Raw genomic sequence first — 17,092 nt, 5'->3', positions numbered from 1 at the left:
TATTCATATTTTTTTCATTCGTTCATCTGGGCTGCCCTCACCCTCTGGCTATTGTGAATAATGCCATAAACTTAGGTGTACACCTATCTCTTTGAAATCCTGCTTTCAGTTCTTTCGGATATACAGAAAGGAGTGGAATTGCTGGGTTATATGGTAATTCTATTTTAAACTTTTTGAAGAACCACCATACTGTTCTCCATAACTGCACCACTCCCACCGACAGTGCACAAGGGCTCCCATTTCTCCACATCCTTGCCAGCACTTGTTGTTTTCTGGCTTTTTGATAGCAGCCATCCTAACGGGTGTGAGGTTAAAAATTTAAGGTTAGCATTTAATTGTACAATAAGAGGTCAACTCAAAGAAATATCAGGAATCAATGAAAACACATGGAAGGCATTATCTTATTTTAGGAAGAAATGTCCTTTGCTTGTTATTTAGCAAGACATCAGGAGGATTGGGGAGACTGAAGCTAGCCAGCCCAGTAAGGAGCCTACTGCACTAGATGAGCTGAGAGCAAACTTAACCAGTGTCAAGGGAACGGAAGGATAAAGATGCTATAACTACACTGGAGTTGGAACTGACAGTGTTTTTCAAGTGGTTCCATGTTGGACACAAAAGAGAGGAGTCAATGACAGGTCACTGAGGCTGCAAGGTGGACGACGGGGGAACTGATGCCATTCGTGGGCCCAGAGGGAAGAAGCAGGGGCTGGTGGTGGAGAACCAAGTGACACTGGAGGAGCTCAAGTATGGCGGCGTTAGCAAGTGGAGCTGGGAGCACAGGAGAGGATGACAGGTGACCCCACGAGCATGGATGGCACTGCTGGAAGAGACAGAAACCGGGGGCTGTTGCCGGAATAAAGGAATACTTACTAAGCTGTCCCACATGGTGTGTACTGACAACTCCTTCACCCTAAACGGGGCCAAAAACCTTCTCCAACTTTGGCCAAAACGTTCCAGCGAAGGCATGTATATACCGAGAGGCTGGGGTCCTGGGCGGGTCCATGAGCAGGTGTCACCCTCCCCCGACCCCTGCCTCCCAGTCACAGGGGGTGCGGCGACTCTCAGCTCTTCATCGTGCAAGATGAAATCTGCTTGTCACAGGGGCGCTGCAGACCAGAGCACTTCTCAGAAGTGGGAATCCCCTGCCTCTGCTAGAGGGTCAGTCACAGCTCCTGACCGCGGGGGACACGCAAAGCCCTGCACCTTCTCTGACAGCGGAGCAACGATGACAGGTCCTGTGGGTGAGGTGTAAGAAAATATGAAGAATATTTGCAGAGTTGGAAATACAAGCTACCTTCGATGCAGACAACATTTTGTCAACTGCATATGGAAGCAGCCATTCTCCCACAGAATACAGTTTGGTGACAAAGTCAGTGTTTTTCAGCCATAGCAGGGAGGAAAGAACGTGGTGGAGAGAATGATTCAAGTCCTGAGCATTCTGCCTTCTACAGACCTGTCAACAGTTGACATTTCAGCTGCAGTAACTGCCCTCGACCTGCACACATAATATTTGCAAGGGGCGTGTGTGTGTGTGTGTGTGTGTGTGTGTGTGTGTGTGTGTGAATATATCTTTGTGAGCTTGCATGCAATGGGGACACATTTGGTTTTCATTGTCCCTGATTGGCTCTAGGAGCAGTAAAAGATCCCCTTCCCCCAGAGGTGGGATGCAGGGCAGCCCAGACATTTTCCAAGCATGGCATGTGGTTTCAGCCGCTTGTCTCTTATTAAAGTCCGTGGGAGCTCTGTGAGGGTCTGGAACGTGTGGTCCCACATCCCCCTGAGGAAATGGGGCGCTAGTACCAGATTTCGTAGCCAGGACAACATCCAACAAGGTGTCTTATTCCAGACCGGGCCCCTAGAGTCTTGATATGGGTGACTTCCTAGATTACCCATCCCCCCGAGACGTTGCATTAGATCCATTCGATTATGTATCTAATGGGAGCACATAAAAGAGGTGAGTGGGGTGTGGGCGGAGCATCTGTCTGGTGTCTTAGAGCTGCTGGGCCCTTCTGGGTGGGGAGACGGAGGCCTCAACCAAACAGATGCAGGGACAGTTAAGGCCCAGGCAGGAGACAAAAGTCACCTTACACATAAGAAAGGTGTAGGTGGGGACTTTCCAGTTTTGCTCTTACAAAGGGGAGGGAAAAAACCCAAAGCCACAATTTAAATAAAATGGATATTTGCTTTCTCTTTATCATTTAAGACAGGAACCAGTCACCTTGATTATCATGTTTCCATACTTCTAGAAGAAGAAAAAATGATCTGAAATGGATATCCATATATCTTCTCAAAGAAAATGACTCTGAAGTGACCTTAGCTGAGAATGCCTATATTTTTAACAGCAAGTATATGCATAATTTCAGATTTCCTCTAGTCCTTTCTCATTTTTGTCTTTTTTCCTCTGACAAATCCTATTTGTTGGTCATGCCATCACCCAGTTTCATCCTCCGGAGCTTGTTCTTGTCAGAGTCTCTGCCTTTTTTCCCGGCCGCCCCCTCACACTGGGTGCTCCCTATAGGAGAGGCTCGGGATTCTCGAATATTCCAAACTAGGCCTCCTGGTAAAAACAACAAGCCAGTTTAGCTGATGGTAAGAGAGAATCTGGGCTTGCGGGTTTCGCGCGGGTGGGCTCCATTTCTATCCTGGGAGACGAGGCCGTGGCTTCCTCTCCTCTCTGCCAGGGAGACTCCTCACAGGCCATCCGTCCGTCCAGCCATGGCCACTCTCACCTCACTGAAAGTGACCCCTGGGGCTTGCCAACGACGGCACGTCCGAGTCTACCCATCGTGACATGTCCCCTCGGCCTGTCCAGCTGTAGCGCCATGACTTTCTTTCAAGTTCTCTGTATTTCAGCAGAAACTGCATGCTGCTCCCACACACGCCCTGTATTTCTGCCTCCGCACGGGATCCTAAACCATTCCTTCTGCTGGGACCACCTTGATCTTCCTTTCCTAAAACTGACAGCAGGGCAGAGATCACCTCTCTCAGGAAACCACTCTGATTGCCTTCGATCTTCTTCCTAAGGACATCCGCTGGGCTTCACCTGTGCTCTTAGTCGGGCTCACTCTCCACCTCCTGGTTTTGAGGCTAACCCTCCGAGAAGCAACTGTCCCACCTCTGAATCTCTATGAACTCCAGGTGTGCACGTGATCACAGTTTCAGACACTCAACACACGGTCAACTGAAAAAAACATGCACAATTGTGAGAGTTGTCAGTGAAGTTTTATCTGGGGCAAAATGAGGACTACAGCCCGGGAGACAGCCTCTCAGAGAGCTCTGAGGAGCTGCTCCGAAGGGGTGGGGGGAAGGTCAGTGTTACACAGGATTTTGGTGAAGGGGGTGCGTGCAGTCAAGAGCACGTCTCAGCAGAAGGCCGCTGCTGGTCACGAGGAGCAGATGTCTCCGTTCACGATCTTAGTGCTTTTCCAGATCTGAGGAGGTGTAAGACGTGGGCTCATAAAACCTCCTCCTGAAAATCTCTCTCTGAAGCCCTGTTCTGCCAGTTTTCCCAGAGCACAGAGGGCCTCATTCCTGATCTCCACCCTCAACTCCTCTCAGGGAGTGTTGAAGGTCAGCGACTGCAGCGGCTAGTGACCTTGCAGAGGCAGACGGCGAGAGACAATTTTTTTTTTTAACATCTTTATTGGAGTATAATTGCTTTACAATGGTGTGCCAGTTTCTGCTTTATAACAAAGTGAATCAGTTATACATACACATATGTTCCCATATCTCTTCCCTCTTGCGTCTCCCTCCCTCCCACCCTCCCTATCCCACCCCTCCAGGCGGTCACAAAGCACCGAGCTGATCTCCCTGTGCTATGCGGCTGCTTCCCACTAGCTCTCTACGTTACGTTTGGTAGTGTATATATGTCCATGCCTCTCTCCCTTGAGTGACAATTTTTTGTCCACACACATTTATTGTCACTGCTTCAAAAAGGCCTTCCCTAACCACCCCATTTAAAGTGGCCTTTTGTACAGCTGGGCACAATACAGCAATCTTGTCTACTTGTTTACCTGTAAATTATCTGTCTCTCTCCCTAGACTGTAATTCCAGGAAGATGGGAACTCCCTCTGTCTTGTTCACTCAGTGGCAAGCACACCACCTGGCAGAGAACAGGTGCTCAGATAGTTGTTGGATGGATATATCCGTCAAGAAGTGAACGAATGAAGTATAGGTATGTGATGTGGGTTTTGCACTGGGCTTTCCAAGAGCAAGCAGGTTGGGAGCCCCGGGCCTCCAGGAGAGATGCTGCATTGCAGGTCCAGGACGCGCTGGGCCGCTTGCCCTGGAAGCACTTCTCCTGGCCAGCCAGGCGTAACGCACATGTTCTGCTAGTGGGAGGCGTGGTGATTCTCTACAAATGGCACTGTGCGTGAGTCTCTTGAGCAGCTCATGGTCCAAATGCCTTGAGCAACATGCCTCACATGGTCGGGCCTGTCCTTGAAGGCCTCATGAGCTTCAAGAAAAAGCAGCACCTCATAAAATTGGGAAGAGTTCGTGAATTTAAGACCAAGTGAAGTAAATAGCAATGAAATCTTCACAAGTTATGTTTAGCTGCACTTCAGCACCCCCACCCGAATGCAGTGGAGGAATCCAGGGACGAGTGAGACCCTGAAGAGGAGACGTGTTACAAATGCCACCTGGATGGTGGTGAGAACTCTTTTCTGTACTTGGCAGAACTTTGTTTGCAAGGCTTTTCCCCTTTCAGCATCTCAATTAGGTGCAAGGACTTCTCCCAGGGTGAAGAGTGTTCAGCATGTGTAAAAATGCCTTTGTGTCCATTGCAAGAATGTCTTCCCATATGTGAAGTGAATTTAAGAGGAAAAGACCAAATTAAACAGGGATTGCACTGATCTCCTTTAAGAATTTTCAACTCATGTTGTGCACCCTGTATTTTTTTGGTGTGCGAGCTCTAAACCAAAACAGGCCCTGCCCCCAGGGACTGGGACCCACATGCCCATTAGGCCAGGAATGCATTACACAAAGCAACCATTCTACCAACAGCCAGATGTGCCCTCACGTGCCCTTCCCTGCTGAGGCATGTCAACCCCTAGTTGTTCACGGGGTCCTCTGTGCATTCCTTTCTCTCACTGTTCATATGTGTTAAGAGTCTGCAAAGTTTCATATGGTCCACCTTGGACTTGCTTCTTGGAAGGGCTTCCTACCCATTTCCACCCTGTGCTGGGAAACTAACTCTGAGGGGCAGACCCCGCCTGACGTCCTGGAGGCTGGGCCTCAGCAGCCCCATCGCCTGACGTCCTGGAGGCTGGGTCTCAGCAGCCCCATGACACCAGCACACGTTCTCCGGGGAGGTTTCCCCAACGAGGCCAGTCTTTTGCTGCCTCTACCAAGAGCCACATGCATCATTCCTAGGGCCCCAGTTGTGTTGGCTTTCTCGAGCCTTAAGAAAGAATTGCTAAATGAAGATGGAATTCAGACATTGTAGACAAGGCTCTCGTGAGGAGGTAGCACCTGATCTGACCTTGAAGATCTGAATGTATGTCGCTGGAAGGGGTTAGCCATGACTGGTGAGGGAGCAGACCCAGCGATCAAGGCACCGGAAGAAAAGCGTTGGGACTGGAGCTGATGGAAGGGGGATACAGGAGGAAAGGTTGAGAAGTCGGGGCACACGGGTGGGGCAGCTTAGGCTTCAGCTGACAGGGAATGAGGCGCTGTCTGACGTGGGACCAGGAGGGCCGGATCAGATGGGCGCTGCGTGGGGCAGTTAAACTGACTGGAGGAAGCCAGGAGGAGACTGGCTGAAAGGCTTTTGCAGTAATGCAGATAAGAGGTACTGAGGGCCTGCACTAGCCCCGTGAGGCTGGAAACACGGAGGATAACAAAGGAGAGATTCGGATACTGCGTCAGGCCTGGAGGTCGTGTAACTACATCATTAGCCAATATAAAATGCTGTGTATGTGCAGTTTCCCCCCTCACGATCGCCTTAGTTGCAGAAGGAACAATTCAAACACATCCCAAATCTGAAAAAAAAATCACAGATATGGGAAGCATAATTTATATCAAAAACACTGGCCCTCGTGGACCAGAAAAAAAGTTCACCTTTCCATGTATAATCAGAAGGAAAAAAAAAGAAAAAGAAAAAAGAAAAAGGCAAGGAAGTTTCTTTCTGCCCCCTGGTGGCTTTTGGAAAACTTAACAGAAAGGGCAGAAAGGAAAGGGGACCAATTTCTCCACTTGGCGCTCAGTGTCAACTGTGCAAACAGCACTCTAAATAAGAACAGACGTTTCAGACCTTTAGACACTTCAGACCTTCCCCGACACAGCTCACTTCCTGCCTGAGGTTGGCGAGTTGGGGTGGGACCACCGCCAACATCCTCTGATAAGTGCGAGCAGGTGCTCTGCCCACCTCCCGGTTGGATGGGAGATTCGGCCACTGAGATGCTGAGATGCTGACCCTGCTTCCACTGGGGCTCTCGGAGCAGTTTGCTAGAACGTGACCTGCGAGCAGAGCGTTTCTGACAAAGCCCGGGAAACAGCTCGGCGGGCCTCCAAGTCAAACCGCGCTGGCCCAGGGGCTGGGCACCCGCCTCCGCATACAGCAGAATCCGCTCTTAGTTAGGCTAGAGAAAATTGCCATTAATATAGAAATACTTTTTCGGGGGTAAAAGCTAACAAATCGATTTCTGAGTCTCCTCTCGCTATTCCCCCCCAGGCAGCATCCCCGGTCCTACACGATGTCACCCCTTTTCCATCCTAAAAAATGTGCTTTTGATTTCCCGACCTATCTGATGATGCTCTTCAGCTAACCTGTGGCTCTGTGCAAAGCTAATTTTAAGGTGTAATGCCTCCTCCCAAATTTGCCTTCATGCATAGAATCATGCAGGAGAAGGAGGAAGAAAAGCAGGAGCGGTTGGGGGCGAGGTGAAAACAGCCCGGTCATTATCAGTTAGACTGTAACTGGATAAGGCAGCCCGCTGTGTGCAGCCATCAGCGGAGCCCACGAAATGCTGCTGGCTTTCCAGATACCCTGTTGTTTAGTTTTGTCTCTAACAAAACAAACAAAAATGCGCATGATTGTACCAGGCCTCAAAACCCATTTTATTCTCCCATTATACCAAGGAAATCTTGAATAGGGGCGCCACTGGAGTGAGGCTCTCTCCGTGGGCTCCTATGAATAATTGTTGCTCCACATTCTATTAGAGAAAGGCAGCCATTAGAAAGTTTTCACTCTCCTAACATTAGGACATCCCTTGAACAGGCGTTTTAAATGGATTCTAATTCCACGGTCTTGAAGACCTGTTCCAATATTGTGAATCTGGCAGGTAACCGTAATTTACCCGGGAATAGAATCTTTTTTATTGCTTTAAAACAATTTTGAATAGCAATATTTTAAATGATTCTACATTTTCCTATATTAGAGTATAATGAATGTCTTTTGACCAATTCCTTGACAAATTCAGCACTGCCATTACCAATGTCAACTACAGCCGGCCTGAAGCTCTGTGCGCCCAGCGTCTGGTGAGATGTTTAGGGTCTTCTGCCTTGGATCAGTAGGGTTGACTCTTTTTCTTAAGATTTTGTTAAAACTTCATTTCTGTTACCTTTCTTTTTGGTGACATCTGCTTTGGGCAAGGTGTGATGGGCTGAAGAGCAGTGGGGCAGAGAGGCAGTGTACTTAGGCTTCTACACGGGCCCCAATTCACGCTCCTGATGAGGCTGAGCTCTGCTGACCTCAGGGCTTTGCCCAAGGTCACACAATTAGTACGTGATCCTGGGACTTGAGCCGGCTTGCCTGTAGAGTCCAGGTTCCCTGCACTATTTTTTTTTTTTTTTTTTAGGCTTATAAAAGGATCCAGTCGCTAGTGGACTGTGGTCGGAAGGTTGCTCTAGGTCTGATATCAGCACCTCCCCACCCCTGGTCCACCTTCCTTCCTCACGCCCAGTCTCCCTTGTCCGTGGGGGCTGTGCTGAATGTCGGCCGCACATACAGCAAGATGATGTGGCTCCTTCCACTCACGTGTCATTTCCAGATTGCTTTATCCTTTTACTTGAGCACCCAAATTTTCTTCTCCTTACACCACACGGCCCAAGTGGCTTTCCTAGGAGGAAGGCATGAACTTTAGCACCTGGATTCAAGCCCATTTTAGCTGCTAAGAGGCAAGTTTTCTTTCCTTTTTTTGTTTCCAAACCTTACATTTTGATTCTCCATGTATGTTCCAGATGGGGAAGTGGCTAGATAAGCAACCTGCAGATAAGCAAGGCCCACGACTCATCATCACTCACCGATAATGCTGACATGGAACAGTTTCCATAGCTTAACGGAGGCAGTAAAGGCTAATAGAAATGAATAAAGCACTCGTTATAATAAGCTCAAACTGTTCTCGAGATTTTTTTTCTCTAGACTTGGTTCCTTTATTTCCAAACTTTCCCAACAGAATCTTTGGTGACATTATCAGATGTTAATGACCTCAAGCACGAGCCACCAGCTGTCGTAGATGCAGCTTGGCCACGCACAGATGTTCTTCTGGCCTTCTTAAGAAATCAGCGTATGGAATAGTATTAGGTAAACCACGGTGGCTCTCAAGAATAGGCAGAAAACCAGGGAGACTAGAGACAGTAATTCTTCATTTCTGTAGACATCATCCCTCACACTGTGTGGAGCTCCCAGTGGCCCGTGACCGACCTCGGAGGCTCCTTTGATCTCCCACCACTGGCAGCTCTGCTCACGGGGGTCTGCAAGCGGTTTTGGTGAAGTACCTCCAAACTAACTTCTCCGTATCTAAGTAACATGCCTCTACTGAGATTCCTAAAGAGCTTCATGCTGAGAACACTGACGACACAGTTTTGGCTAGAAGTAGGCTAGCCAAATTACCCTGAAATATATAATAATAAAGGAATAAAAAAATCTTTAAAAAGCAGAGCTGTAAATCAATCTAATCTGTCTTCTGAGTCCACTTATGCACGTGAGGTAACCACCAGCTGTAGATTAAACAGTATGAGAGAGATGATATGATGAGCATTTGTTTTTCCCACTTTCCTTTTGCAAAGTTAGTCACTGCATAATTTTTTGGTAGACTGCTTTTGGGGGATGCATTTAGATCCTTTTATTGCTATAGATTCAGACTTTGACAAATTTATAAATTTTTTCTATTTGATCAAAATTAACATGTAACTAGAACAATGAGAAAGATGCAATATAAAAATGGAAATAATAAAATAGCAGGAATCCTGTACATTTCTAAATTAATCTTCCATTCAAATTGTTCTTAAAGAAACACTATCTCTGTACATAGTTTAAATCATGACATGGCAGGTAACTTAGGAAACTGACACAGCCCCAGGGTGATGAGATACCACAAATTCATACATATGCATAGATGCATGTAAATCAAAGATGGAATAGATTGCACAATGGAAATTAAGAGAGACCAGAAAGTGTCAAAATAAGTTGCCCCAAACGTTTTGCTGTAGTAGTTCCATGGTGTTTTGCCATATAGAAACCTTAAAAAAGTATCAAATCATGACAAAGTTTTAAAAATCGCCTTACTGCAGCACTGTCCAATAGAACTTGCTACAATGATGAAGGGGTCTGTATCTGCACTGTCCAACATGGCAGCTCCTCTGGGTTGAATTGTGTCCTCCCACCCAAAAGCTATGTTGAAGTCCTAACCCCAGTGCCTGTGAATGTGACCTTATTTGGAGTCAGGGTCTTTGCAGATGTATTAAGATGGGGTCATACTGGGTTAGGGTGGGCCCTAAATCCAATACGACTGAGTTCTAAAAGATGAGAAGACACAGAGAAACAAACACAGAGGGAAGATGACCACGTGAACACGAAAGCAGAACCACCAGAAACTGGGACGCAGCTGCCAGCCAAAAACCCCCAGGATTGCTGGAAGGGGCAGGGAAAGATTCTCCCTGGATCCATCAGAGGAAGCATGGTCCTGCCAGACCTTGATTTGGGACGTTAGCTTACAAAACTGCGTGAAAATAAATTCTTGTTGTTTTAAGACATCCAGGTTGTGGTAACCTGTTACAGAAGCCCCAGGAAACTAATACGACAGCTGGGGCCACATGTGGCTGTTGGGCATTTGAAATGTGGCTAGTGAGGCTGAGGGACTAAATTTTAATTTTAATTAATTAAATAGACACATGTGGCTACAGGCTGTTATTGGACAGAACAGCTTTATCAGTTTGTATGACTTCTACAACAGTCTATTTTTTTAAAAGATTTTTTTGATGTGGACCATTTTTTAAGTCTTTATTGAATCTGTTACAATATTGCTTCTGTTTTATGTTTTGTTTTTTTGGCCCTGAGGCATGTGGGATCTTAGCTCCCCGACCAGGGATCGAACCCATACCCCATGCATTGGAAGGCGAAGTCTTAACCACCGGACCACCAGGGGAGTCCCTACAACAGTCTTACATATCCAAACCCTTTATCAAATTGACCCTTTGAATGAAAACTGAGAATAAATCATACTATCACCAGCATGCTTTAATTAAGTACACTCTCTCTCACTGTGTGTTATTACGGAAAAACCCGAACTTTTTGGCCGACCCAATATATATACATAAATATACACACACACACGTGCGCGCGCGCGCACACACACACAATCTTTGCTTTAATGGTCAATAAAATAACATCAGTAACGGTTAGCTTCCAACTTACAATCTGGCCATCTCTCAATATTTTAAACTGAGCTGGAAAAATGCATACAACTGTCCACATACAACTGAGCCAAGAGCCTTAAGCACCGAATCCACAAGCCTAAAATGCTGTTTTTCTTGTTTCATGATCAAAAAGCTCCATTAGTTGAGAGATGCTATTCAGACTCACTGAATACCGAATTAACAAAGTGATGAATTGGACTTCATGAAGTATTCATGAGTTCTCATTTAATGCTAATTAAAAAAAAAAAAAAAAGGCCTATGTTAAATGATTTTAAGACCCTGGCAGAGACTGACAAAAGCATGAAAAATTAAGGTTCAGGGGCAAGTGTGATCCAAAATCACAGAGTTGAATCATGCAAGTTGGGAGTACAATATTTATACCGTTCTGGTACAAATCGCTCTAGCTGGCAACGTATAAATGATAAATAAATGTTTTAAAACCACTTTCTGCATACTGACTTCAATAAAATTGTAACGATGAAAGAAACGAAGATATTTGTGGTCGTTGCTAACAGTCTGCTTTATACCTGCCAGACAAGTGAGGGATATCTTTCTCTGCCTCCAAGGTGGCTGAAACATTTACTTTTGAGTGTCATATTAACAGGTAATTAACTATTAAAAATCACAAGTGCCACATAACATAAGATGTGCTATGCTAGGGGTTTTTTGTTTTGTTTTGTTTTAAAAAAAAAAACAGCACTTCTATTTGGAATTGCTTCTTCACATTGCAGGTGAAGAGATGTGACGAGGAAACCAAGCTATACAAATCTCCAAGCTACTCTGGAGTCTAAAAGAAGAAAAGTTTGGCATGCAAAACATATTCAGCAACTTTAATGTTTGGTCTAACTGCAACAGTTAATTGGAAAATATTTTCTGGATAGGACTGGATTGAAGACACCAACTTGACACTAACTGGATATGAAAAATGCAGTTTTACTTAGAATTAAATCTTAAACAGCCAACATACTTTTAAACGTAAAAAACTGAGCTAAATTAAAAATAGTGGTATGGTTATCCACCCTTTCCAGGCACGCATTTTAAAGACCTCTGTTCTACAAAGAATCAATGAATCAGAAGCTTAAATGGTTTTAAATAACTTTAAGCGTTTAAATAAGACATTTTCTAACTGGAAATTTTAGAGGTGTGCAAACTGTAAAAACAATAGTGTAGGTCTCCCAGGAAATATTTAGTTGAGGGACAATGAGAGGAGGGGCACTAAGTTTTAAAAGCCACACATTTTCTGAAACTTCAAGTAAGGAGAAAATTCCTATTGTCCAGTGAAAGGCAAAGGGAATCAGGCAATGAGGAATAAGAACAATGTTGCCAAGTGTTACAAAGAACTGAGAAAAACAATTAATGCCGATCAATTACAACTCCTGTCACCCATAAGATGGGATTAAAGTCTTAAACCTCCTGTCTCAAAAGAGTATAGACACAGTGGAATATTATACAGCCATTTAAATGACTATTCTTCCAATCTATTTTCATTTTCACAGTAAATTAAGATGTTCAAAAAAATAAATAGATGAAAAAATTATGAAACAATATACATGGCGTAATTTCACATTTATTTCAAAATAAAACATATACATAAATGTAAGTAGAAAAAAGTCTGAAAGGACACACACCAAAATGTGAATGACAGTAGTAATAGTGACAGGATTGTAAGTGACTTATTTTCTCTGGTACACTTTTCTATACTGTCTAAATGTCTTCTGGTGAACACTATCCATTTCAAATAAGAAAAATAATAAAGCTATTTCCATTCTGGAAAAAATATCAGTGGGATTTATAAGTAATATTCAAATCACTTGGGAAACAGGATTCATTTTATCATAAACCCACCAGGGTCCCCTGAACCGTAAAAAGACAAAACACTTCAAAATGTATTCTAGAAGTATGCTGTGGACTCTTGCGAAGGATGAAAGCATACTTTGCTTTGTGAGGTATTTATGAAAATTTCTCTGAAAACTAAACTTTTTAAGAGAAATTTATACTTGCGTTTGCTACTTAAATATTATTTCGAGTCCCTCTGGGTAAAAGAATGTCTATTCCCTGATTTATCTTGCGAAAAATTAGGGAACAGACATTCTTTTACCCAAAGGTAATACTTTACTTTCATTTATTCCTGAGAAAGAAATCCATCATGCTTTGATTTAGGTGACTAAGTGATCTGAGATTCCAATTACTGCAAATTAAACACTGTCATTCACGTAGCCAGTGGCGACCTCAGCTTCCTGCATACTCACTGCAGGTGAAATGTGCCAAGAATTCGAAAGATGGACACGTTGGCCTTTCAGTAATGACCACCAACAGCCGCTGCAGACAGGGAGTTTTATTTTTTCCATTCCAGCTTTATCAAATGGACTGTTCAAAAAGCATATACAAGAGCAAAAACTATCACATGCAAAAACCAAACGTGTTTTGTCTTACAGTCACTGGTTTTCTTTTGGAAAATAATCCACATTTGAGTAACTAGAGCCTAATTCAAACACTTCCCAATTGTTTCCACTTCATTTCCTTCTCTAAAGTGAGCAACAGTAGATACGTTTTAAGTAGCTGATCATCATCTTTCTCATCTTTATTCTACTGAAATAATATAAAGCTTTACCAAATGAAACCATATAGTGTCCGGAAATCTGAAAAGATTCATTTACATAATAAATTCCAAAACATAAGAAATCATATACAACTGATATTTTGAAAAATGGATAAAAATTAGAATAAGCTAATATCTGAAAGCAAACGTAAACAGTAATAACTTCTTCTCTAAATAATTTTAATCAAATGAATAATATATTCATCTCGTAATAGCCTCTGTCTTTCAGAATATAAAGAAAGTGCTCAGATTACATTTAAAAAAAAATAAGATAACAAAAATCTCACAGAACTGAAATAATTTAAATAAAGATGACAGCATGGGGAATCTTTATTACATTTTTGCTCCCAAGACAGGGAGGCAGGCATATAAATTTACCTGAAATCAGAAAGGGACTGCAGCACTAAGATTGTAAATGCAAAGCTTCCAGCCTTGAAAAGATATAAACTATCTTTGAAAGGTTCTCATGCATCCTGCTTTAGATGAAAGCCGTTCATGCAAAATCAGATTTCTCAGCTAGACTGCTTGTCACCTGACCGAGCCAAGTCACTTTCCTTGACTGTCCTTTTCTAGCCCACTATCAACATTCACTCAGCAGGGCTCAAAAGAACAAATAACCGTCTTCTGAAGACACCTTGTTCATGAGGATCAACACACTGTCTACTCTCAGAAAAACAACACACGAAAATAGCAACCGAGTAGAAGAATCTTCGTCCCCACCTCTCTCTGGAGCTTCAATGGAGCCAACCTAGAAAGCCACGCACAGGGAGAGCACCACGGTTCCAGAGAGGGGGCTTAATCCTTTTCCTCTGAAGGGATCCTAAACTGAACTCTGCAGGAAAACACCAGAGTTGTGGTAAGAAGTAAGATCCAAGCTTTCTCTTCATCTGATACTTGAGTTGTGATCTTAATGAATTCCATTCTACACACTAAGATGAAAGTTTGTGTAACGCACCTGATGACATCAACCTGGACATGCCAATGCCAAGGGTACCAGGTATGGACCCACCCTACTTATTTTAATAATACTGAGATTACTCACAACGCTTCTGAAGTCCTATTTTGAAATTTCTTTCAACTCAATAGGATTTCAGGTCATTCTTACTTTCTTATTTATGCTTTGCTTAATGTTTAGCTGCTTAAAGTATCATTTTCATAAATTAAAAAATTAAGCTATCTTCACTTTAGAGGGAAATATTTTTTTATATGTTCTACAGATTCTGAAGGCAGTTCTAAATAAGAGTCTATCAAATGCTCTTGGGAGACTATTTTGAAGGACAAAATTCCAGAGAATGCAAAATCCATGCCATCACTACTCCATCCCCAGCTAGCTAAGTACCTGCTCATGGTAGGTGCTACACACACACACACTCTCTCTCTCTCTGAATGAATAAATACAATTTATTTGGATGTTGAACTTCTAGACATCTGATTTTTAAAACCATTGTTTTATGATCCTTCCTTTTATTCTAGCTAGCTGAAATTATTTTCTAATGTTTTATACCTAAACTCAGTGAATTTAAAAGTTTAAAAATCGGTAGTGGGATTCAAGCCACTAAGTTTTATAACACGGTTTTTTAAAAGATAAATCAACAGAAAATGAAAATATGGGCAAAATGAGAAATGAAAAGGACTCAGTGGCCAAGCAGGTGGCAGCAGGTGGTGGTCAGCTGAGAAAGAGCACAGGAGAGTAAGCCTCCTCTGTCCCTCCCCACCTCCAGCACAGCTCGACTCGCCTGCCCCCCTCCCACCTCCTGGCACAGTGCCTGCCACCTTGAAGGTGGGGGACAAGGGACATCTGCTGAATGAGTGAAGGACCAACTAAGAGAAGGGAGAGGGAAAGAAGGACCCGCCTCTGCTGCAGACTAGTAAGTGTAGTGTCTCCTCTCTGACCCCCAAATCAAAGGGCAAGAACCGGGTGGTTTCGCCTCCTGCCCCGGAACAGAGGTCAAGATGATTCCTGCTTCACTTGAATGCAATGCGTGGCACAGCTATAAAAGCAGTCAGATAGAAACTAACTTTTAATCAATAACCAAAAACAAGTGTCCTGAGTTCTAAGGAAACAAAAATTAGTCTATATTTACCTTTGATGGGGCTTAGGTCAAGGCAGGAGCCAACAACTTTCTAAAAAAAACTGCACTTCTTAGATCTGAGAAATAACGCAAAGTATCCCAGTTTCGACAATATAACATATAGCTACGGTAATCACGTATTTTATTGTCCAAACTGGGATATTTTGGAGAGTAAAAGGGAGCACGAGTAAGAATTATTCTGGGAAAAATAACTGTGCCAAGACAGCAGACACGAATAGGACTGTCCTGGGTAAAGAGACACCCGATGTTAACACAACAAACAACCGTTTTTGGAAGTTTGTACTATTTCCTTTTCTTCAAGTTTTCTATTAAACTACATAGTATAACATTCGGCAGTAATGTAATACTGAACACTGAGTAACAGCTCAGTTTTGTTGCCTTGAGAAGACATTTTCTAAGTGATGACACAGAATTCCCACTTCTTCCCCACACCTAAGGTCTTTCAGCATAAACGAATGTTTTAAATGGCTCTGAGGAAACAGTTTGTTTTAATATTAACAAGAGAAGTTTACCGTCTCTTGTTCATAAAACAGACTTCCGAAATGATAAACCTCGATTATGAGTCTCGGTCATAACACATTTTAAAAATCTTTATATTAACCATGAGATTCTCACAAATACACTGCCACAAAATATTTTAGAAAAGCTATATAGCCATCAAAATTAAAAAGTCTAATCTGCGGACGGTTACAGAGTTTCCCCCAGGTAATGAACCTGCACTGCTGCACACGTCAGCAGCACAACGCTGGCAGGAGTGCCCGGGCAGAGAGGCGACTGAGCTGACTCAGTTTCTGAAGAGCAGCATCCGCTCGGAGCACGTCTGCCCCACCAGGCTCGCGTACTGCAGCACGGCGGCCTCCTCGCTCGGGTCTCTCTGCTGCTTCTTATACACACCGTAAGGCATTATGGCCTTCTTGTAAAACACCTGCAGGCGGTCAGGCTCCTGACTGCGATCTCCATCCACTGCATTAACAAAAAATATGGATTAAAACCAGCGCCTATCAAATCACGTTTCATTTCCTAATTTAAGAATGTTTAACTGAAGTATAAAAATTATGTACTACGTATTAAGATATCTTCTCTGAGCAGTATGTTCAAATGACACTGTGCAGTATTAAGACTAACTTGAGTATGTTAATAAATAACAAATGCCTTGCTGAAAGACAGTAAATTCCCTCCACAAAAAGAGCTGAAACATCAGGGAGACAGACAAGGAATTGTATGCAATTTTTCAAATGGCCTTCAATGTCCTTATTATTTTCTCATACATGATGAAGTTTACAGCTCTCCAGCATCTTTCCTGAGTCTGATTTAAATTTATTTTGCCTCTCCCAGAGCCAACATTCACTGTGTGAAGTTTCCATCCCTGCAGTGAGGCTTTCTGTTGACTCAGCAGTCTGGGCTGACTTGAACTGGCCAGGTTGGGGCGATGGGCACTCGTGCTGCGCAGGCAGGAGGGCAGATGCTTGCAGCTTTCTCGGAGACGGCCACTATCGGTTCTCCTTTCTTCCACATAGAAGAACTCCTGGTTTTTAGCAGGGCATACTGTTTCCCAGCCTTCCTTGCAGCCGGGTGTGGTCCTGTGACCAAGTTCTGGCCAACAGGATACAAGTAAAGGGTTTTGTAGGACAGCTGGCCCAGGGTTTTGCCTCCTTCCTTTTTCAGCCCTTCCTTCATCCTGCTGCTTAGAGCATAAATATCACAGTAGGAGCTCTAACCTCTGTCTTGCAGCTTTCTCTCGGTTCAGCAAAAACAAAAGCTA

At 43.7% G+C, this 17,092-nt stretch overlaps 1 protein-coding gene across 12 annotated transcripts in view; it reads right to left on the bottom strand.

The window, feature by feature from the left end:
• ATE1 (arginyltransferase 1) overlaps positions 1 to 17,092 on the bottom strand; it is a 225,460-nt gene that overhangs the window by 55,929 nt on the left and 152,439 nt on the right. For 5 of the 12 annotated variants that reach the window (XM_019940147.3, XM_073793886.1, XM_019940139.3 and 2 more), the window contains one exon: positions 12,188 to 16,293. The exons of 4 other annotated variants lie outside the window; for them this stretch is intronic. In XM_019940147.3, coding sequence (XP_019795706.1) covers positions 16,115 to 16,293 — 179 coding nt within the window. In that variant the 3' untranslated portion in view covers positions 12,188 to 16,114. Of the gene's footprint in view, positions 1 to 3,775; positions 8,061 to 12,187; positions 16,294 to 17,092 lie in introns of those variants that run through there. 3 more of the 12 variants (XR_012326870.1, XR_002177332.3, XM_033842585.2) reach the window with 2 other exon arrangements.

Source organism: Tursiops truncatus, chromosome 16 (assembly GCF_011762595.2).
Source record: "Tursiops truncatus isolate mTurTru1 chromosome 16, mTurTru1.mat.Y, whole genome shotgun sequence".
Lineage (NCBI taxonomy): Eukaryota > Metazoa > Chordata > Mammalia > Artiodactyla > Delphinidae > Tursiops > Tursiops truncatus.
This window is presented reverse-complemented; position numbering and strand designations above follow the sequence as displayed.